This window comes from Electrona antarctica (assembly GCF_951216825.1).
Source record: "Electrona antarctica genome assembly, contig: scaffold_211, whole genome shotgun sequence".
NCBI classification, from domain to species: domain Eukaryota; kingdom Metazoa; phylum Chordata; class Actinopteri; order Myctophiformes; family Myctophidae; genus Electrona; species Electrona antarctica.
Genome location: NW_027638241.1, coordinates 39,410 through 62,357, shown reverse-complemented (window position 1 = coordinate 62,357; position 22,948 = coordinate 39,410). Strand labels below are relative to the sequence as shown.

Here is a 22,948-nt window from a genome sequence, read left to right as displayed (position 1 = left end):
TGTGTGTGTGTGTGTGGTGTGGTGTGTGTGTGTGTGTGGTGTGTGTGTGTGTGTGTGTGTGTGTGTCAAGCCCTCCTCTGTGTGTGTGTGTGTGGTGTGTGTGTGTGTCAAGCCCTCCTCCCTGTGTGTGTGTGTGGTGTGTGTGTGTGTGTGTGTGTGTGTGTGTGTGTGTGTGTGTGTGTGTGTCAAGCCCTCCTCTGTGTGTGTGTGTCCCAATCAGGGGTCAAGCATAGTTGTTCCTGGCCTGGCTGTCTGTCAGTCTGTGGTGTGTGTGTGTACGTGCGCGCTGCAGTAGTCAATGGGTGAGTGCTTAGGGTGAATGGCCCGGCATATGCAGAGTCAATAGGTCAATAGGTCGTAACGGGTCAATAGGTCCTACTCTAATCAGACACACATAGGGACAGACAGACATACGGACACAGACACACATAGGGACAGACAGACAGACAGACAGACACACACACACACAGTGGGCACTGCTCAAAAAAAAACAACTACCCGATACAATCAATCAAAGCTAGGCCGAGTTATACCTCAGTTTTCTGGCAGAAAAACATCCTTATCTGCCCTGAATCCACTGACTGCACAAGATGAAACCTCTGGGATTTATTATTTAAGCAAAGCTCCATTTGTCAAGTTACCTTTAGCGTCGTCGGAACCAGAAGCTAAGAGTTTGGGATCCATCAGGTTGAAGTCGACGCTCCAACATCTCTTTTCGTGCTCCTGGAAAAAAGGAACACATGTGACGTGTCAAACTAGGGGGTTTTCATGATGCTGAATCCATTCCATTCCAAGCATTAGTTTTGCAAAAAATGGGCATGGCCGTTTTTAACCCAATGTGACGTTTTGACACGTCACATGCTACATAAAGCATGATGACATTTTTAATATTTTGCCTTCTATAGGTTGTTAATGGTATGGTCACATATGCCAATTATGAAAATTGCTCAACATATGCAAGTTAGCATCCGGCAGTTTCTACATGCTGGGGACCCATACTAAACATTTCTAACATAAAACGTTGGTGTACTCAACACGTCTAACATTAAACCTTGGTGTACTCAACATGTCTAACATTAAACATAGGTGTACTCAACATGTCTAACATTAAACATAGGTGTACTCAACATGTCTAACATTAAACATAGGTGTACTCAACATGTCTAACATTAAACATAGGTGTACTCAACATGTCTAACATTAAACATAGGTGTACTCAACATGTCTAACATTAAACATAGGTGTACTCAACATGTCTAACATTAAACATAGGTGTACTCAACATGTCTAACATTAAACATAGGTGTACTCAACATGTCTAACATTAAACATAGGTGTACTCAACATGTCTAACATTAAACCTAGGTGTACTCAACATGTCTAACATTAAACCTAGGTGTACTCAACATGTCTAACATAAAACCTTGGTGTACTCAACATGTCTAACATTAAACGTTGGTGTACTCAACATGTCTAACATTAAACCTTGGTGTACTCAACATGTCTAACATTAAACCTTGGTGTACTCAACATGTCTAACATTAAACCTTGGTGTACTCAACATGTCTAACATTAAACCTTGGTGTACTCAACATGTCTAACATTAAACCTTGGTGTACTCAACATGTCTAACATAAAACCTGGGTGTACTCAACATGTCTAACATAAAACCTTGGTGTACTCAACATGTCTAACATTAAACCTTGGTGTACTCAACATGTCTAACATTAAACCTTGGTGTACTCAACATGTCTAACATTAAACCTTGGTGTACTCAACATGTCTAACATTAAACGTTGGTGTACTCAACATGCCTGGGTTCACATTCTGGCAAGTGGACTATTAACTATTAACACTTTGATTGCTGGAAGATCTCAACAGGCCTATTTGGATGTTGCTGCCATTTAACATTGCACAAAGGCCTTGTTCGGGGGCCCACAGTAAAATGTTCTCTTAAAGCGAGAATCACACGCCTACATCAAAAGAAAGCTGAACTTGTCCACTTCAATTAAAAAAATACATTTTGATTTTACCATGTTCCATTCTGGAGATATTGACCTTTTTGCAACACCTGCATTTGCCTGGAAGTGGTTATCTTGAACAGCGAGCAGAGTTATGGATGGTTTAAAGTCAGAGACATTGACAGGCAGATATAAAATTGAACCCAATAAATATCCTATACATCCTATACACCGAATGAAAGCCCTGAATGTGTACTTTTACGAGGAAAAGAGTAAACATTGATCCCATGTACAGTTAGACAGTAATTGGTTATTGAATGCAGCTTGTGCCCACCAGATAACTTCAGAGAAGACATGGACGTGAACTCCTCAATATTCACAAAATAAGGCCTATAGCGACATATAAATACTATATACCGTATGAAACAGAAGACTCTCTGCTTTCATAAGAAAAAAACTTCTACTGTAGTAATAATAAAAATCACACCCATGTGAAGTGAGTGGTGCAACTCTGTCAGAGTTGCACCACTCACTTCACATGGGTGTGATTTTTATTATTACTACAGTAGAAGTTTTTTTCTTATGAAAGCAGAGAGTCTTCTGTTTCATACGGTATATAGTATTTATATGTCGCTATAGGCCTTATTTTGTGAATATTGAGTTCGGGTCCATGTCTTCTCTGCAGTTATATCTGGTGGGCGCAATGTGCATCCACCCAGTATCCAATTTATGACAAACTGTACATGGGATCAATGTTTACTCTTTTCCTCGTAAAAGTACACATTCAGGGCTTTCATTCGATGTATAGGATGTATAGCATATTTATTGTGTTTATTGTTATATCTGCCTGTCAATGTCTGACTATAAACCTTCATAACTATGCTTTCTTTTTGATGATAATTGCCGCCTCGCCTAATCTATCTCACTGCTTTCATTGTTTTGATCGCAGTAACATTGGGGGGGGGGGGGTCATGGGCACATTGGGCAGCAAAAGTCTTGATCCGTACGGCTATAAAAAGTCCCATTCCACCGTTCGGTTCAGAACTATAGTATAACGGTGAGACGCGTTGTCATCAGCTGATTTTGTTTTTCAAGCTAGTGTAGGGGAACATGCCTGGGCATGCTAGCCTGGCACGGCCAGACTCATAGCGAGGGTTCACTGATGTTTCCTCCGGGGAAGAATCTTCAGTGAATCCCCGCTATGAGGCTGGCCAAGCCAGGCTATGGGCATGCAGCTTGGGGGCGATGGAGGGAAAAAAAAGCGTCACCCGGCTGTGATGTCGACGAGAAGGAAAAAATGACTTCCACAGATGACAACACCACGGTTTAGGTCGCGGAAAAGTTCGTTATACATTACACCCGGGTCGATTACGTCCCCGACGCGTTCATTGCGGTCTTATCACTACAATTATAATGAATAAAAAAGCGTTACAATCACACGTCTGAGCGATCTCCGATTATGACGGCTCTGCATGGCGATACGTGATCCACCAACGGAACACTGTCTTGTCGTGGCGGCCCCTCGATACTGTGGTTAGTTCGTAGTATTGTAGGCTCGGGGATCGTTTGGTCGCTACAGTATGAAGAAGGAAACATGCATCTGTCCATGTGTGTTGCAGATGTTATGCATTTGCAATGCCGATCTGGCAGCGTTCCGTTCAGCGTTCATCATGTTTTTTTCCGAGAGACAGAGGAGAGCATGTACCCCCTCGCAAGATCCTCCTCCTGGAGAAACCGGAGGGGAGGGGGGAATCAAATGTCCGAGCCGAGGTGGAAAGCCTGGTGAGGCGAGGTTAGGTGAAATGTGATTCTTTTCACACATCGGCATGGGCGCATCCATTACACTGGCTTCTACTACACGTAAAGCGGCCCGCCCTCCTGTTTTCAGGAGGGGAGGGTTTTTTTTTTTTCTGATCACGTGAGCGGGACTAAGCAGCAATGATAGGGCGATGGATCTTCATTGTCCGGGTGGGTAAAAAGATGAATGAAAGTATGCTATAAAAAAGTGATTGAAACGTATTGATACGTGATCCGCACCCGACGTTTGATTCATTGATAACGTATTGATACGCGATCCGCGTTGGGAGTGTTAACATCACTGATTGCGATCGGGGCGATGATGTAGTACTGGTGACAACAGGCTGCAGGTCCTACCTGGTACACCTATAGTATTGGTGACAGGCTGCAGGTCCTACCTGGTACACCTATAGTAATGGTGCCAGGCTGCAGGTCCTACCTGGTACACCTATAGTAATGGTGACAGGCTGCAGGTCTTACCTGGTACACCTATAGTAATGGTGACAGGCTGCAGGTCCTACCTGGTACACCTATAGTAATGGTGCCAGGCTGCAGGTCCTACCTGGTACACCTATAGTAATGGTGACAGGCTGGAGGTCTTACCTGGTACACCTATAGTAATGGTGACAGGCTGCAGGTCCTACCTGGTACACCTATAGTAATGGTGACAGGCTGCAGGTCTTACCTGGTACACCTATAGTAATGGTGCCAGGCTGGAGGTCTTACCTGGTACACCTATAGTAATGGTGACAGGCTGCAGGTCTTACCTGGTACACCTATAGTAATGGTGCCAGGCTGCAGGTCCTACCTGGTACACCTATAGTAATGGTGACAGGCTGCAGGTCTTACCTGGTACACCTATAGTAATGGTGACAGGCTGGAGGTCTTACCTGGTACACCTATAGTAATGGTGACAACAGGCTGCAGGTCCTACCTGGTACACCTATAGTATTGGTGACAGGCTGCAGGTCCTACCTGGTACACCTATAGTAATGGTGCCAGGCTGCAGGTCCTACCTGGTACACCTATAGTAATGGTGACAGGCTGCAGGTCTTACCTGGTACACCTATAGTAATGGTGACAGGCTGCAGGTCCTACCTGGTACACCTATAGTAATGGTGCCAGGCTGCAGGTCCTACCTGGTACACCTATAGTAATGGTGACAGGCTGGAGGTCTTACCTGGTACACCTATAGTAATGGTGACAGGCTGCAGGTCCTACCTGGTACACCTATAGTAATGGTGACAGGCTGCAGGTCTTACCTGGTACACCTATAGTAATGGTGCCAGGCTGCAGGTCCTACCTGGTACACCTATAGTAATGGTGACAGGCTGCAGGTCTTACCTGGTACACCTATAGTAATGGTGACAGGCTGGAGGTCTTACCTGGTACACCTATAGTAATGGTGACAACAGGCTGCAGGTCCTACCTGGTACACCTATAGTAATGGTGACAGGCTGCAGGTCTTACCTGGTACACCTATAGTAATGGTGCCAGGCTGGAGGTCTTACCTGGTACACCTATAGTAATGGTGCCAGGCTGGAGGTCTTACCTGGTACACCTATAGTAATGGTGCCAGGCTGCAGGTCTTACCTGGTACACCTATAGTAATGGTGCCAGGCTGCAGGTCTTACCTGGTACACCTATAGTAATGGTGCCAGGCTGCAGGTCTTACCTGGTACACCTATAGTAATGGTGCCAGGCTGCAGGTCTTACCTGGTACACCTATAGTAATGGTGCCAGGCTGGAGGTCTTACCTGGTACACCTATAGTAATGGTGACAGGCTGCAGGTCCTACCTGGTACACCTATAGTAATGGTGACAGGCTGCAGGTCTTACCTGGTACACCTATAGTAATGGTGACAGGCTGCAGGTCTTACCTGGTACACCTATAGTAATGGTGCCAGGCTGGAGGTCTTACCTGGTACACCTATAGTAATGGTGCCAGGCTGGAGGTCTTACCTGGTACACCTATAGTAATGGTGACAACAGGCTGCAGGTCCTACCTGGTACACCTATAGTAATGGTGACAGGCTGCAGGTCTTACCTGGTACACCTATAGTAATGGTGCCAGGCTGGAGGTCTTACCTGGTACACCTATAGTAATGGTGCCAGGCTGGAGGTCTTACCTGGTACACCTATAGTAATGGTGCCAGGCTGCAGGTCTTACCTGGTACACCTATAGTAATGGTGCCAGGCTGCAGGTCTTACCTGGTACACCTATAGTAATGGTGCCAGGCTGGAGGTCTTACCTGGTACACCTATAGTAATGGTGACAGGCTGCAGGTCCTACCTGGTACACCTATAGTAATGGTGACAGGCTGCAGGTCTTACCTGGTACACCTATAGTAATGGTGCCAGGCTGGAGGTCTTACCTGGTACACCTATAGTAATGGTGCCAGGCTGGAGGTCTTACCTGGTACACCTATAGTAATGGTGCCAGGCTGCAGGTCTTACCTGGTACACCTATAGTAATGGTGCCAGGCTGCAGGTCTTACCTGGTACACCTATAGTAATGGTGCCAGGCTGGAGGTCTTACCTGGTACACCTATAGTAATGGTGACAGGCTGCAGGTCCTACCTGGTACACCTATAGTAATGGTGACAGGCTGCAGGTCTTACCTGGTACACCTATAGTAATGGTGACAGGCTGCAGGTCTTACCTGGTACACCTATAGTAATGGTGCCAGGCTGGAGGTCTTACCTGGTACACCTATAGTAATGGTGCCAGGCTGGAGGTCTTACCTGGTACACCTATAGTAATGGTGACAACAGGCTGCAGGTCCTACCTGGTACACCTATAGTAATGGTGACAGGCTGCAGGTCTTACCTGGTACACCTATAGTAATGGTGCCAGGCTGGAGGTCTTACCTGGTACACCTATAGTAATGGTGCCAGGCTGGAGGTCTTACCTGGTACACCTATAGTAATGGTGCCAGGCTGCAGGTCTTACCTGGTACACCTATAGTAATGGTGCCAGGCTGCAGGTCTTACCTGGTACACCTATAGTAATGGTGCCAGGCTGGAGGTCTTACCTGGTACACCTATAGTAATGGTGACAGGCTGCAGGTCCTACCTGGTACACCTATAGTAATGGTGACAGGCTGCAGGTCTTACCTGGTACACCTATAGTAATGGTGCCAGGCTGGAGGTCTTACCTGGTACACCTATAGTAATGGTGCCAGGCTGCAGGTCTTACCTGGTACACCTATAGTAATGGTGACAGGCTGCAGGTCATACCTGGTACACCTATAGTAATGGTGCCAGGCTGCAGGTCCTACCTGGTACACCTATAGTAATGGTGCCAGGCTGCAGGTCTTACCTGGTACACCTATAGTAATGGTGCCAGGCTGCAGGTCTTACCTGGTACACCTATAGTAATGGTGACAGGCTGCAGGTCCTACCTGGTACACCTATAGTAATGGTGCCAGGCTGCAGGTCATACCTGGTACACCTATAGTAATTGTGCCAGGCTGCAGGTCATACCTGGTACACCTATAGTAATGGTGACAGGCTGCAGGTCATACCTGGTACACCTATAGTAATGGTGCCAGGCTGCAGGTCGTACCTGGTACACCTATAGTATTGGTGACAGGCTGCAGGTCTTACCTGGTACACCTATAGTAATGGTGACAGGCTGCAGGTCTTACCTGGTTCACCTATAGTAATGGTGACAGGCTGCAGGTCCTACCTGGTACACCTATAGTATTGGTGACAGGCTGCAGGTCATACCTGGTACACCTTGGAGCGCTGGCCGGTGAAGCCGTCCCACAGGATGACCGTTCCCTCGTAGTCACTGCTGGCCAACAGGTTCTTGTGGTAACTGCTCCAGCTGATACAGCTGCTCAACAGTAAGATAAAACCACAACAAGGCTGGGGATGAGTTCACGTCTTCAAAGTGCAGCTTCTTATGCAAAGGCTAACATGTAATTTAGCCCATTTTGACCTGAGTTCCATTCTACATGCTGACAGTTTTCAGAAAAACCCATGTTTCTGTATCAGTGGTTCTCAAACATGTTCATGTCAAGGACCCCAAAAATTATATGTAATTGGCCGCCGACCCCCATCTGAAAATATGTAGTTCCAGTAACCCCACCATAAGGAAAGATTTGAGTTAAAAACGTTCGCTCTGAAAGAATATTCAAAGATTTGCACCACATGTTCACAATTTTTCAAAAGATAGCAGATCTACAAGCTCGTAGCGCGGCACTCGGTGCCGTGCTATGAGCTTGTAGATCTGCTATTTTTCAAAAGCTAAAGCATAACATAATGCTTAAAACACCAAAAGGGGTTTCCCGCCCAAAATGGTTTAGATAGAATGTTATGTAGACCCGAGTGATATAGTAAGAGAGTGGCGACACTAGCATTGACTCCCATTGTAACAATGGAATGCGGAAGTGCTCATTCTATCTCAATGGGATAGTTCCAATGTTTGGAACTATAGCCCATAGGCACGCGCTTTGCGGCGAGATCAAAGCATGTCGCCACTCTCTTACTATTCCACTCGGATGTAGTCCAGGGGTTCTCAACCTGGGGCCCCCCAAAATATTTTGGGGGTCCCCAGAATAGATTTAAAAAATAAAATGAAAAATGGCTGGAAAATGGAAATTAGGTTATTGTAGCGGTAATTTTGTATTGGGGGCGGTGCGGTGTACAGGCATATTTCATGATAAATACTTTTTATATATGTGATGTATTGCCATGCTTTTTGTTCTTGCTTAATGTAAGTCGCTCTGGATTAAGAGCGTCTGCTAAATGCCTACATTGTAAATTGTCTGTTGGTGTGGACTGGCCTGTGAGGAGAGAAGGACCCCCTAGCTGAGAGACAGATGAAGCAGGAGGACTGGCCTGTAAGGAGAGACGAGCAGAGCCTTCTTCACGTACCTGATTTTGGAGTTGCAGGTCATCTCGTTGACCGGGTAGTGGATGTCCACAGCGTCCTGGATCACCGTACCGTACTCAAACACCTTGATCTTCTTGGTTACGCCAGCGATGGCAAAATAGTCACAGTCTCGGTCGAACTCAATACTGAAACACAGAGACAAATGTCAAATCATTAACCAATTCTGGGCGGGAACCCCTTTTGGTGTTAGCATCATGTTATGCTTTAGCAGATCTACAAGCTCTCGTCCGAGTGGCGCGCTACGAGCTTGTAGGTCTGCTATTTTTTTTTAATCGAAGAACGACTGACATAGAAACATAGCTTTTTCAGAAAACTGTCAGGATGTAGAAAACATTTTTATAATCTGATCTCAGGTCAAAATGGGTTAATGCTCTATTTTATTTTGAACCAATTCTTTGAGGTCTAAACATTAAACAAGGATTCTGGTGTTCCCTCCCCCTCATCACAGGTTTACCCTCTGTTACATTGGGAGGAAAACAAGGCCAAGTGCCCCCTCTAGTGGTCACAACTGATACATGCTTGCTGTTGGTTCTCTGGCATCTAATGCAGTGGTTTTCAACCTTATTTTAATATCAAGGCCCATAATTAATTCAGCATTTGATCCACAGGGACCCCCAAGATGACATTTAGCCTCTCAGACCCATGTGATCCACACAGACCACCATTTGATCCACACAGACCACCATGTGATCCACACAGACCACCATTTGATCCACACAGACCACCATTTGATCCACACAGACCACCATTTGATCCACACAGACCACCATTTGATCCACACAGACCACCATTTGATGACATTTAGCCTCTCAGACCCAAAACGAAAGAATATTTTGTTGTCGTTGGATGACATTTAGCCTCTCAGACCCATGTGATCCACACAGACCACCATTTGATCCACACAGACCACCATTTGATCCACACAGACCACCATTTGATCCACACAGACCACCATTTGATCCACACAGACCACCATTTGATGACATTTAGCCTCTCAGACCCAAAACGAAAGAATATTTTGTTGTCGTTGGATGACATTTTGTCCACAATTCCATGCTGTTGGCAAACGATCAAAATAACAATTCTCCAAATTCTCTATTTTTTTTATTTAACTCTTGAGAGCGTCACACGAAACCATTTTACGCTCTCAAGAGTTAAAGATCTATAAGGGTCCATTTGGTTGCAACCAGCCTCAAGGACCCCCGGTGGTCCCCGGACCACGGGTTGAGAACCACTGATCTAATGACAGCCATGCTACTGCAATCAAGACGACGGCATGTTGTTGTGAAATGAAGACTGCAGCTTGGCTCCGTCGTGGCGCACGATGCCGTCCAAACACTCCCCAGACTGCATATTGTTGCGTTTTATTATAATCCATTCTGGACGGGAACCCCTTTTGGTGTTTTAAGCATTATGTTATACTTTAGCTATTGAAAAATAGCAGACCTACAAGCTTGTAGTTCTGCTATTTTTGAAAAATAGCGAAAATGGAAGGAACGTTTTTAACTCAAATCTTTGCTTCTGGGAGGGGGTCCCTGGAACAACATATTTTCAGATGGGAGTCCACGGCCAAATACAGATAATTCTGGAGGTCCTTTACATGAGAACGGTTGAGAACCACTGACATAGAAACATAGGGATTTTCAGAAAACTGTCAAGATTTAGACGACATTTGTAGAATCGTCCTCAGGTCTAAATGTGTTAATCCTCATTAATCCTGGACATGACATGAGACCGACATCAGTCTGGCATGGACTGATTTGTGGTGGAAGAACTTTATTTATTAAACCCATTTTGACCTGAGAAAAGATTCTACAAACGTCTTCTAAATCATGACAGTTTTCTGAAAAACCTCATGTTTCTATATCAGTGGTGCTCAATATTTCATGTCAAGGACGCCCAAAAATATATGTAATTGGCCACCGACCCCCATCTGAAAATATGTTGTTCCAGGAACCTCCCCAGAAGCAAAGATTTGAGTTAAAAACACGCTGAAAGAAAATATATTGAAAGATTTGCGCCACATTTTCACGATTTTTCAAAAATAGCAGACCTACAAGTTTATAGCGCGGCACTATTTTTCAATAGCTATAACTATAACAATGCTTTAAAACACCAAAAGGGGTTCCTGCCCAAAATGGGGTAATAAGTCTGATATGGTCCTCCCTGACAGAGAGATGAGAACTGCGTTGGCACCTGTTCTTATATAAAGCCATGCTTGGAGATTGTCCTAAAATACATCTCATCTTTCCTGAAATGGGACTCTGAAGTCATTTCCCCAAATTCAAGTTTACCAAAAGTTAACTCTGAACTTTAAATCTGCCTTTAGCTTCTGTGGCCCTGATGCATGGAACGACCTACGACCTCCTAGGACATTAAAATGGACCACATTGGTACCCTTGCATCGTTTTAAAACCTTGGTGAGCACACAGACCTCCACAATATATAACTGTTTTTAGATTTTGAAATTTGTTTTAGCATTTTATTTGTAAACCTATGTAATTTACATGAATACCTTTTGTTTTTCTTTTCCTGATCTTCCGATGTATTGTGATGTTTTTCTATGTGATTGTATTACTCTACGGGGGAAGATTGTATTACTCTACGGCGGAGGATTGGGAGCGAGTCTGCAAATGATCCCGGGCGGGTTCAGGGTTGACTCATCGATATGAAGAATCAACAAATGGCGAAATGAGATGATGAGGTGATCTAGGGGAAGGGTTTCATGAACAGATGTGTTTTCAGAACAGCGTTTTAAAAGATGAACATGTGTTGAGCAAATACCAGGAGACGATACTGGAGCCATTGTACAGGTCACTGGCATAGGAGAGGGTGGGCAGCGGTTGCACGCACACGCACACACACACACACACACACACACACACACCTGGAGACGATACTGGAGCCGTTGTACAGGTCACTGGCATAGGAGAGGCTGGGCAGCGGTTGCACGCACACACGCGCACACACACACACACACACACACACACACACACACACACACACACACACACACACACACACACACACACACACACACACACACACACACACACACACACACACACACACACACACACACACACACACACACACACACACACACACACACACACACACACACACACACACACACACACACACACACACGCACCTGGAGACGATACTGGAGCCGTTGTACAGGTCACTGGCGTAGGAGAGGGTGGCCAGCGGTCGGACAGAGTTGTAGCGCGTGAACTTGGACAGACACTCCATGAAGTCATCCAGCTGGTTGAGGTTCCTGCCTTCATCTGCATGGAGACACACAGAACACAGGCAGTTAGAACACATGGTGATGCACTAGAGAGCAGGGGTCCTCAACCTTTTCAGGCTGGGACCCCCCAAAATCATGAGTAAAATATCAAGCGGAAGTGAAGCCTCCTCCCTACTGCCCTTTCGTCTTTAGAGTCGTGCACATTTATGCTAATATAAATAGAAATCATCTAAGCATATATATCTTGCTACTTAGCAGAAATGGGGAAAAAAGAAGAGAAAGAAAATGCTCTAAAGATATTTTAAAATATATTTTCGTGAACAGAAATGGCAGCTTCCTTACTCGGATTTCGGGAGGTGTAGTTCCAGACTCTATATAGCATTCGGACATTGTGGAGTCTGGCTACGCGAGACTACCCCCTATCCTGATAAGAACTTGGATTGTGGGTGTTGAGGCATTACATTTAATAATAATAATAAAACTTCATTTGTATAGCACCTTTCATATTGTAAATGGTGCATTTAAATAGCGCCTTTATCCAAGGCGCTTTTACATAGATTGTGCATCACATTCACCCATTCACACACACATTCATACACCGATGGTGGCGGAAACCATGCAAGGCACCAACCAGCACATCAGGAGCAATTAGGGGTTCAGTGTCTTTCTCAAGGACACTTCGACACTAACTCTGGGGGAGGTATTTAGCTCGACTCGGTCCCACAGATAACATATTGTGAGAATAGCAGATGTACAAGCAAGCCCCGCCACAAGCTTGTGTTTTTTGGCGAGCGTTTCCGTACCCGTGATGCGAGACATTCTGTTGGAGAAGTAGCACTGCTCCAGGTCCTCGAAGTGGGCCGTCAGCCTCTTCCGCCGCGACGCCAGCGTGCTGTTGTACCACGTCTGCCTTTTACCCTGCTGGGAAACGTACAAATACATTCATGTTGTACCAGGTCTGCCTTTTACCCTGCTGGGAAACATAGATACATTCATGTTGTACCACGTCTGCCTTTTACCCTGCTGGGAAACGTACAGATACACTCATGTTGTACCACGTCTGCCTTTTACCCTGCTGGGAAACATAGATACATTCATGTTGTACCACGTCTGCCTTTTACCCTGCTGGGAAACGTACAGATACACTCATGTTGTCTGTCTTTTACCCTGCTGGGAAACGTACAGATACACTCATGTTGTCTGTCTTTTACCCTGCTGGGAAACGTACAAATACATTCATGTTGTCTGTCTTTTACCCTGCTGGGAAACGTACAAATACATTCATGTTGTCTGTCTTTTACCCTGCTGGGAAACGTACAAATACATTCATGTTGTACTAGGTCTGCCTTTACCCTGCTGGGAAACGTACAAATACATTCATGTTGTCTGTCTTTTACCCTGCTGGGAAACGTACAAATACATTCATGTTGTACCACGTCTGTCTTTTACCCTGCTGGGAAACGTACAGATACATTCATGTTGTACTACGTCTGTCTTTTACCCTGCTGGGAAACGTACAAATACATTCATGTTGTACTACGTCTGTCTTTTACCCTGCTGGGAAACGTACAAATACATTCATGTTGTACCACGTCTGTCTTTTACCCTGCTGGGAAACGTACAGATACATTCATGTTGTACCACGTCTGCCTTTTACCCTGCTGGGAAACGTACAAATACATTCATGTTGTACTACGTCTGTCTTTTAACCTGCTGGGAAACGTACAAATACATTCATGTTGTACCACGTCTGCCTTTTACCCTGCTGGGAAACGTACAAATACATTCATGTTGTACCACGTCTGCCTTTTACCCCATAGACATATATACATAGACAAGCTTTCCGGCTCTGAGGTGCGTGTCACCATTGAAGGCACTATTTTCCCGACATTCCTTGCAAAGCATTAGCGGAAGCTTGACAAGCTTCCGCGTGCGTAACATAAGTCCCGGAAAAGACGCGCTGTGATTGGCCAGTAGTCACTTGAGTGACAGCGAGAGACATGGAGGAGTCACATGACTCATGAGTGACGTCACTTAGGCAGCGACGCAGTCGCCTTCAGCAAATGCCTTCAGCACTTCTAAATAAGAAAGCTGCGGAGAACTGTTGCTTTGTGTTCACTCTAATGTTTTCTGTTAGTAATCTAATCCCCCCTGGCTCTGATGTTGTATTGTTAATAACTTTGTTGTTTGTGTTTGTTTGTTTGTCTTGTTTTGTAATGTATATTGTCATGACTGTTATAAAGATTTGTTAAAAAAAAAAAAAAAAGCCTCAGCACTGCACTTCCGCCTTCATTGGGATACACGTCGCTCCAATGAACTGCAGCGGCAAATGAGGCATCTATTTCTTATAATATCTATGTTTTACCCTGCTGGGAAACGTACAAATACATTCATGTTGTACCATGTCTGTCTTTTACCCTGCTGGGAAACGTACAAATACATTAACCAATTTTGGACTGAGGTCGATTAAAAAAAAAAGGCTTCTTAAATCTTAATTTTTTTCTGAAAAACCCATGTTTCTATGTCAGTGGTGCTCAACCTTTTTCATGTCAAGGACCCCCAGAATTATCTCTATTGGGCCACGGACCCCCATCTCAAAATATGTAGTTCCAGGCAGGGACCCCCCAGAAACCAATATTTTAGTTAGAAATGTTTGCTCTGAAATATATATATTCAAAGATTTGTGCCACATTTTCACGATTTTTCAAAAATAGCAGACCTACAAGCTCGTAGCGCGCCACTCGGTGGCGTGCTATGAGCTTGTAGATCTGCTTTTTCAATAGCTAAATTATAACATGTTTAAAATGGGTTAATGTTGTACTATGTCTGTCTTTTACCCTAAAATGTAAAAAGTCAGAATAATGGCTATAGGAGGATATATTCTGCCCGACAGCAACGATGTGAGAGATATACGTATATATAAATGAGAGAAATAAGAGAGCGTGTTCCGTTACCTGAGTGACCTGGGACGTCCCTCCGAAGCCTGGAGGCTGGCTGTAGTCCACGTCCAAAATACTGCTGCTGCTGCTCATCAAAGAGAAGAGAAAAAAGCATACTGTAAGTACTGTACATCTGTAAAATGTGTTTTGGCGGGCCTTGATGCCGTGGTGGTAATGGATGTTTTTTACACACGCTGAAAATAGCCGATCTAGTGAGCTTGTAGATCGGCTACGTAGTTCAGACTAGTCATTGGTCCGACAAATGACAAACCACCTCATCTCCTAACCTCACCATAACCGCAAGCACGGGAGCAGACGCTAGTCCAACATGCGGATGAATGTCGGACTAATGCCCTGTCTGAAAAGCGTCCACCTCCCCTATTTTCAGAATGCAACCAAGTGTAAAATGACACAGACTGGATCTCTTGGTCCACTAGTTCCTTCCTAACATTTTAGTCTAGTTTTTATTTGTTGACGAAATTGTCAATATATTTAGTCTTAGTTTTAGTCACCATAGCTTAAGCCGGGGCTCCACCGGACGCGTTGCGTCTCCGTCGCGTGCGTCAAAAAACGAACCGGGGCAATTTTAATGCAGTCACGCAATGCAACGCAGGCAGTGGAGCCACCCTTCATTGATTAAAAAGGGAACATTCCCTGATGGAGACGCGATGCTGACGCGCCCGGTGGAGCCCCGGTGTCAGTTTTCATTTAGTTTCCATTTAGTTTTAGTCAGTGAAAAAAGGTAGTCGACTATCGCCTTAGTTCAACACTGGTAGTGAGTGTGTACCTGGGGGCAGGTGAGGGAGCCTCCACATTAACACTGGTAGTGAGTGTGTACCTGGGTGCAGGTGTATAGGTGTGTAGTGAGTGTGTACCTGGGTGCAGGTGTATAGGTGTGTAGAGAGTGTGTACCTGGGTGCAGGTGTATAGGTGTGTAGTGAGTCAGTACCTGGGTGCAGGTGTATAGGTGTGTAGTGAGTGTGTAGCTGGGTGCAGGTGTATAGGTGTGTAGTGAGTGTGTACCTGGGTGCAGGTGTATAGGTGTGTAGTGAGTGTGTACCTGGGTGCAGGTGTATAGGTGTGTAGTGAGTCAGTACCTGGGTGCAGGTGTATAGGTGTGTAGTGAGTGTGTACCTGGGTGCAGGTGTATAGGTGTGTAGTGAGTGTGTACCTGGGTGCAGGTGTATAGGTGTGTAGTGAGTCAGTACCTGGGTGCAGGTGTATAGGTGTGTAGTGAGTGTGTACCTGGGTGCAGGTGTATAGGTGTGTAGTGAGTGTGTACCTGGGTGCAGGTGTATAGGTGTGTAGTGAGTGTGTACCTGGGTGCAGGTGTATAGGTGTGTAGTGAGTGTGTACCTGGGGGCAGGTGTATAGGTGTGTAGTGAGTCAGTACCTGGGTGCAGGTGTATAGGTGTGTAGTGAGTCAGTACCTGGGTGCAGGTGTATAGGTGTGTAGTGAGTGTGTACCTGGGTGCAGGTGTATAGGTGTGTAGTGAGTGTGTACCTGGGTGCAGGTGTATAGGTGTGTAGTGAGTGTGTACCTGGGTGCAGGTGTATAGGTGTGTAGTGAGTCAGTACCTGGGTGCAGGTGTATAGGTGTGTAGTGAGTGTGTACCTGGGTGCAGGTGTATAGGTGTGTAGTGAGTCAGTACCTGGGTGCAGGTGTATAGGTGTGTAGTGAGTGTGTACCTGGGTGCAGGTGTATAGGTGTGTAGTGAGTGTGTACCTGGGTGCAGGTGTATAGGTGTGTAGTGAGTGTGTACCTGGGTGCAGGTGTATAGGTGTGTAGTGAGTGTGTACCTGGGTGCAGGTGTATAGGTGTGTAGTGAGTGTGTACCTGGGTGCAGGTGTATAGGTGTGTAGTGAGTCAGTACCTGGGTGCAGGTGTATAGGTGTGTAGTGAGTCAGTACCTGGGTGCAGGTGTATAGGTGTGTAGTGAGTGTGTACCTGGGTGCAGGTGTATAGGTGTGTAGTGAGTGTGTACCTGGGTGCAGGTGTATAGGTGTGTAGTGAGTCAGTACCTGGGTGCAGGTGTATAGGTGTGTAGTGAGTCAGTACCTGGGTGCAGGTGTATAGGTGTGTAGTGAGTCAGTACCTGGGTGCAGGTGTATAGGTGTGTAGTGAGTGTGTACCTGGGTGCAGGTGTATAGGTGTGTAGTGAGTCAGTACCTGGGTGCAGGTGTATAGGTGTGTAGTGAGTGTGTACCTGGGTGCAGGTGTATAGGTGTGTAGTGAGTGTGTACCTGGGTGCAGGTGTATAGGTGTGTAGTGAGTGTGTACCTGGGTGCAGGTGTCTAGGTGTGTAGTGAGTGTGTACCTGGGTGCAGGTGTATAGGTGTGTAGTGAGTGTGTACCTGGGTGCAGGTGTATAGGTGTGTAGTGAGTGTGTACCTGGGTGCAGGTGTATAGGTGTGTAGTGAGTGTGTACCTGGGTGCAGGTGTATAGGTGTGTAGTGAGTGTGTACCTGGGTGCAGGTGTATAGGTGTGTAGTGAGTGTGTACCTGGGTGCAGGTGTATAGGTGTGTGTGTAGTGAGTGTGTACCTGGGTGCAGGTGTATAGGTGTGTGTGTAGTGAGTGTGTACCTGGGGGCAGGTGTATAGGTGTGTAGTGAGTCAGTACCTGGGTGCAGGTGTATAGGTGTGTAGTGAGTGTGTACCTGGGTGCAGGTGTATAGGTGTGTAGTGAGTGTGTACCTGGGTGCAGGTGTATAGGTGTGTAGTGAGTGTGTACCTGGGTGCAGGTGTCTAGGTGTGTAGTGAGTGTGTACCTGGGTGCAGGTGTATAGGTGTGTAGTGAGTGTGTACCTGGGTGCAGGTGTATAGGTGTGTAGTGAGTGTGTACCTGGGTGCAGGTGTATAGGTGTGTAGTGAGTGTGTACCTGGGTGCAGGTGTATAGGTGTGTAGTGAGTGTGTACCTGGGTGCAGGTGTATAGGTGTGTAGTGAGTGTGTACCTGGGGGCAGGTGTATAGGTGTGTAGTGAGTGTGTACCTGGGTGCAGGTGTATAGGTGTGTAGTGAGTGTGTACCTGGGTGCAGGTGTATAGGTGTGTAGTGAGTGTGTACCTGGGTGCAGGTGTATAGGTGTGTAGTGAGTCAGTACCTGGGTGCAGGTGTATAGGTGTGTAGTGAGTGTGTACCTGGGTGCAGGTGTATAGGTGTGTAGTGAGTGTGTACCTGGGTGCAGGTGTATAGGTGTGTAGTGAGTGTGTACCTGGGTGCAGGTGTATAGGTGTGTAGTGAGTGTGTACCTGGGTGCAGGTGTATAGGTGTGTAGTGAGTCAGTACCTGGGTGCAGGTGTATAGGTGTGTAGTGAGTGTGTACCTGGGTGCAGGTGTATAGGTGTGTAGTGAGTGTGTACCTGGGGGCAGGTGTATAGGTGTGTAGTGAGTGTGTACCTGGGTGCAGGTGTATAGGTGTGTAGTGAGTGTGTACCTGGGTGCAGGTGTATAGGTGTGTAGTGAGTGTGTACCTGGGTGCAGGTGTATAGGTGTGTAGTGAGTGTGTACCTGGGTGCAGGTGTATAGGTGTGTAGTGAGTGTGTACCTGGGTGCAGGTGTATAGGTGTGTGTGTAGTGAGTGTGTACCTGGGTGCAGGTGTATAGGTGTGTAGTGAGTGTGTACCTGGGGGCAGGTGTATAGGTGTGTAGTGAGTGTGTACCTGGGTGCAGGTGTATAGGTGTGTAGTGAGTCAGTACCTGGGTGCAGGTGTATAGGTGTGTAGTGAGTGTGTACCTGGGTGCAGGTGTATAGGTGTGTGTGTAGTGAGTGTGTACCTGGGTGCAGGTGTATAGGTGTGTAGTGAGTGTGTACCTGGGTGCAGGTGTATAGGTGTGTAGTGAGTGTGTACCTGGGTGCAGGTGTATAGGTGTGTAGTGAGTGTGTACCTGGGTGCAGGTCTATAGGTGTGTAGTGAGTGTGTACCTGGGTGCAGGTGTATAGGTGTGTAGTGAGTCAGTACCTGGGTGCAGGTGTATAGGTGTGTAGTGAGTGTGTACCTGGGTGCAGGTGTATAGGTGTGTAGTGAGTGTGTACCTGGGGGCAGGTGTATAGGTGTGTAGTGAGTGTGTACCTGGGTGCAGGTGTATAGGTGTGTAGTGAGTGTGTACCTGGGTGCAGGTGTATAGGTGTGTAGTGAGTGTGTACCTGGGTGCAGGTGTATAGGTGTGTGTGTAGTGAGTGTGTACCTGGGTGCAGGTGTATAGGTGTGTAGTGAGTGTGTACCTGGGTGCAGGTGTATAGGTGTGTAGTGAGTGTGTACCTGGGTGCAGGTGTATAGGTGTGTAGTGAGTGTGTACCTGGGTGCAGGTGTATAGGTGTGTAGTGAGTGTGTACCTGGGTGCAGGTGTATAGGTGTGTAGTGAGTGTGTACCTGGGTGCAGGTGTATAGGTGTGTAGTGAGTGTGTACCTGGGTGCAGGTGTATAGGTGTGTAGTGAGTGTGTACCTGGGTGCAGGTGTATAGGTGTGTAGTGAGTGTGTACCTGGGCGCAGGTGTATAGGTGTGTAGTGAGTGTGTACCTGGGCGCAGGTGTATAGGTGTGTAGTGAGTGTGTACCTGGGTGCAGGTGTATAGGTGTGTGTGTAGTGAGTCAGTACCTGGGTGCAGGTGTATAGGTGTATAGTGAGTGTGTACCTGGGTGCAGGTGTATAGGTGTGTAGTGAGTGTGTACCTGGGTGCAGGTCTATAGGTGTGTAGTGAGTGTGTACCTGGGTGCAGGTGTATAGGTGTGTAGTGAGTGTGTACCTGGGTGCAGGTGTATAGGTGTGTAGTGAGTCAGTACCTGGGTGCAGGTGTATAGGTGTGTAGTGAGTGTGTACCTGGGTGCAGGTCTATAGGTGTGTAGTGAGTGTGTACCTGGGTGCAGGTGTATAGGTGTGTAGTGAGTGTGTACCTGGGTGCAGGTGTATAGGTGTGTAGTGAGTGTGTACCTGGGTGCAGGTGTATAGGTGTGTAGTGAGTGTGTACCTGGGTGCAGGTCTATAGGTGTGTAGTGAGTGTGTACCTGGGTGCAGGTGTATAGGTGTGTAGTGAGTGTGTACCTGGGTGCAGGTGTATAGGTGTGTAGTGAGTGTGTACCTGGGTGCAGGTCTATAGGTGTGTAGTGAGTGTGTACCTGGGTGCAGGTGTATAGGTGTGTAGTGAGTGTGTACCTGGGTGCAGGTGTATAGGTGTGTAGTGAGTGTGTACCTGGGTGCAGGTCTATAGGTGTGTAGTGAGTGTGTACCTGGGTGCAGGTGTATAGGTGTGTAGTGAGTGTGTACCTGGGTGCAGGTGTATAGGTGTGTAGTGAGTGTGTACCTGGGTGCAGGTGTATAGGTGTGTAGTGAGTCAGTACCTGGGTGCAGGTGTATAGGTGTGTAGTGAGTGTGTACCTGGGTGCAGGTGTATAGGTGTGTAGTGAGTCAGTACCTGGGTGCAGGTGTATAGGTGTGTAGTGAGTGTGTACCTGGGTGCAGGTGTATAGGTGTGTAGTGAGTGTGTACCTGGGTGCAGGTGTATAGGTGTGTAGTGAGTGTGTACCTGGGTGCAGGTGTATAGGTGTGTAGTGAGTGTGTACCTGGGGGCAGGTGTATAGGTGTGTAGTGAGTGTGTACCTGGGTGCAGGTGTATAGGTGTGTAGTGAGTGTGTACCTGGGTGCAGGTGTATAGGTGTGTAGTGAGTGTGTACCTGGGGGCAGGTGTATAGGTGTGTAGTGAGTGTGTACCTGGGTGCAGGTGTATGCGTGTAGTGAGTGTGTACCTGGGTGCAGGTGTATGCGTGTAGTGAGTGTGTACCTGGGTGCAGGTGTATAGGTGTGTAGTGAGTGTGTACCTGGGTGCAGGTGTATGCGTGTAGTGAGTGTGTACCTGGGTGCAGGTGAGGGAGCCTCCACATTAGGCACCGTACACTCCGCCTCCATCAGTGGCGAGTACAGACCACTCATCTCCTGGGGAACACACACACATTTTAGGTCTTTATTTACAATCCACAAATGCATATTAGTTTACAGGGAAACAAATATAACAGGGTTAGACAGTTAGTTTACAGGGAAACAAATATAACAGGGTTAGACAGTTAGTTTACAGGGAAACAAAACAGGGTTAGCCAGTTCATGGGCCTGGGGTACAGGGTTAGACAGGTCATGGGCCTGGGGTACAGGGTTAGACAGGTCATGGGCCTGGGGTACAGGGTTAGAGTTAGACGGGCCTGGGGTACAGGGTTAGACAGGTCATGGGCCTGGAGTACAGGGTTAGAGTTAGACGGGCCTGGGGTACAGGGTTAGAGTTAGACGGGCCTGGGGTACAGGGTTAGAGTTAGACGGGCCTGGGGTACAGGGTTAGACAGGTCATGGGCCTGGGGTACAGGGTTAGACAGGTCATGGGCCTGGGGTACAGGGTTAGAGTTAGACGGGCCTGGGGTACAGGGTTAGACAGGTCATGGGCCTGGGGTACAGGGTTAGACAGGTCATGGGCCTGGGGTACAGGGTTAGACAGGTCAAGGGCCTGGGGTACAGGGTTAGAGTTAGACGGGCCTGGGGTACAGGGTTAGACAGGTCATGGGCCTGGGGTACAGGGTTAGAGTTAGACGGGCCTGGGGTACAGGGTTAGACAGGTCATGGGCCTGGGGTACAGGGTTAGAGTTAGACGGGCCTGGGGTACAGGGTTAGACAGGTCATGGGCCTGGGGTACAGGGTTAGAGTTAGACGGGCCTGGGGTACAGGGTTAGAGTTAGACGGGCCTGGGGTACAGGGTTAGACAGGTCATGGGCCTGGGGTACAGGGTTAGACAGGTCATGGGCCTGGGGTACAGGGTTAGAGTTAGACGGGCCTGGGGTACAGGGTTAGAGTTAGACGGGCCTGGGGTACAGGGTTAGACAGGTCAAGGGCCTGGGGTACAGGCTTTAGGGTTAGACAGGTCATGGGCCTGGGGTACAGGGTTAGAGTTAGACAGGCCTGGGGTACAGGGTTAGAGTTAGACAGGCCTGGGGTACAGGGTTAGACAGGTCAAGGGCCTGGGGTACAGGGTTAGACAGGTCAAGGGCCTGGGGTACAGGCTTTAGGGTTAGACAGGTCATGGGCCTGGGGTACAGGGTTAGAGTTAGACGGGCCTGGGGTACAGGGTTAGAGTTAGACGGGCCTGGGGTACAGGGTTAGAGTTAGACGGGCCTGGGGTACAGGGTTAGAGTTAGACGGGCCTGGGGTACAGGGTTAGAGTTAGACGGGCCTGGGGTACAGGGTTAGACAGGTCATGGGCCTGGGGTACAGGGTTAGACAGGTCATGGGCCTGGGGTACAGGGTTAGAGTTAGACGGGCCTGGGGTACAGGGTTAGAGTTAGACGGGCCTGGGGTACAGGGTTAGAGTTAGACGGGCCTGGGGTACAGGGTTAGAGTTAGACGGGCCTGGGGTACAGGCTTTAGTTCCGACACACGGTACACCAAAGGTCCGACGGTCATTAACCCATTTAGACCTGAGCTCGATTCTACAAATGTCAGTTTTCTGAAAAACCTACGTTTCGTTCTCAAACATTTTCATGTCAAGGACCCCCAAGAATATATGTAATTGGCCGCCGACCCCCCATCTGAAAATATGTTGTTCCAGTGACCCCCCGGAAGCAAATACTTGAGTTAAAAACATGGTTAGGTGTAGCGCGCTCCCTGCTGCTGCAGGTATTGGTCCATGGGTGGACCATCTGCCATTGATTAATGCCAAGCACTCTTTTAGTAAACTGACCATGAGTGGCCTGAACATCGCCGGCATGACAAAGAGCAAAGCCAAACAACACCTAAACCTAACCTTAACCCATGTCTAACCAATGACTAGTCTAAACTAAGTATGCACCCCCGTAGATCTGCTATTTTTCAATAGCTAAAGTATAACATAATGCTTAGTTAAAACACCAAAACGGGTTCCCGTCCAGAATGGGATAAATAGGCAAACATCCTGTGATCAGGAAGGACCTTTTTTGGGTGCACAACATGGGTGAGCATAGATATGATACACAACATGGGTGAGCATAGATATGATACACAACATGGGTGAGCATAGATATGATACACAACATGGGTGAGCATAGATATGATACACAACATGGGTGAGCATAGATATGATACAC

The 22,948-nt window shown here is 47.2% G+C and overlaps 1 protein-coding gene across 2 annotated transcripts in view; it reads right to left on the bottom strand.

The window, feature by feature from the left end:
* The window catches only part of cop1 (COP1 E3 ubiquitin ligase), a 62,510-nt gene that overhangs the window by 15,924 nt on the left and 23,638 nt on the right, over positions 1-22,948 (bottom strand). Inside the window, exons 9-15 of one of the 2 annotated variants that reach the window (XM_079531117.1) lie at positions 20,704-20,783; positions 14,868-14,937; positions 12,717-12,834; positions 11,815-11,950; positions 8,642-8,785; positions 7,490-7,598; positions 642-723 (exon numbers count right to left, since the gene is read on the bottom strand). In XM_079531117.1, coding sequence (XP_079387243.1) covers positions 642-723; positions 7,490-7,598; positions 8,642-8,785; positions 11,815-11,950; positions 12,717-12,834; positions 14,868-14,937; positions 20,704-20,783 — 739 coding nt within the window. The remainder of the gene's footprint in view (positions 1-641; positions 724-7,489; positions 7,599-8,641; positions 8,786-11,814; positions 11,951-12,716; positions 12,835-14,867; positions 14,938-20,703; positions 20,784-22,948) is intronic. The other variant, XM_079531118.1, reaches the window with a different exon arrangement.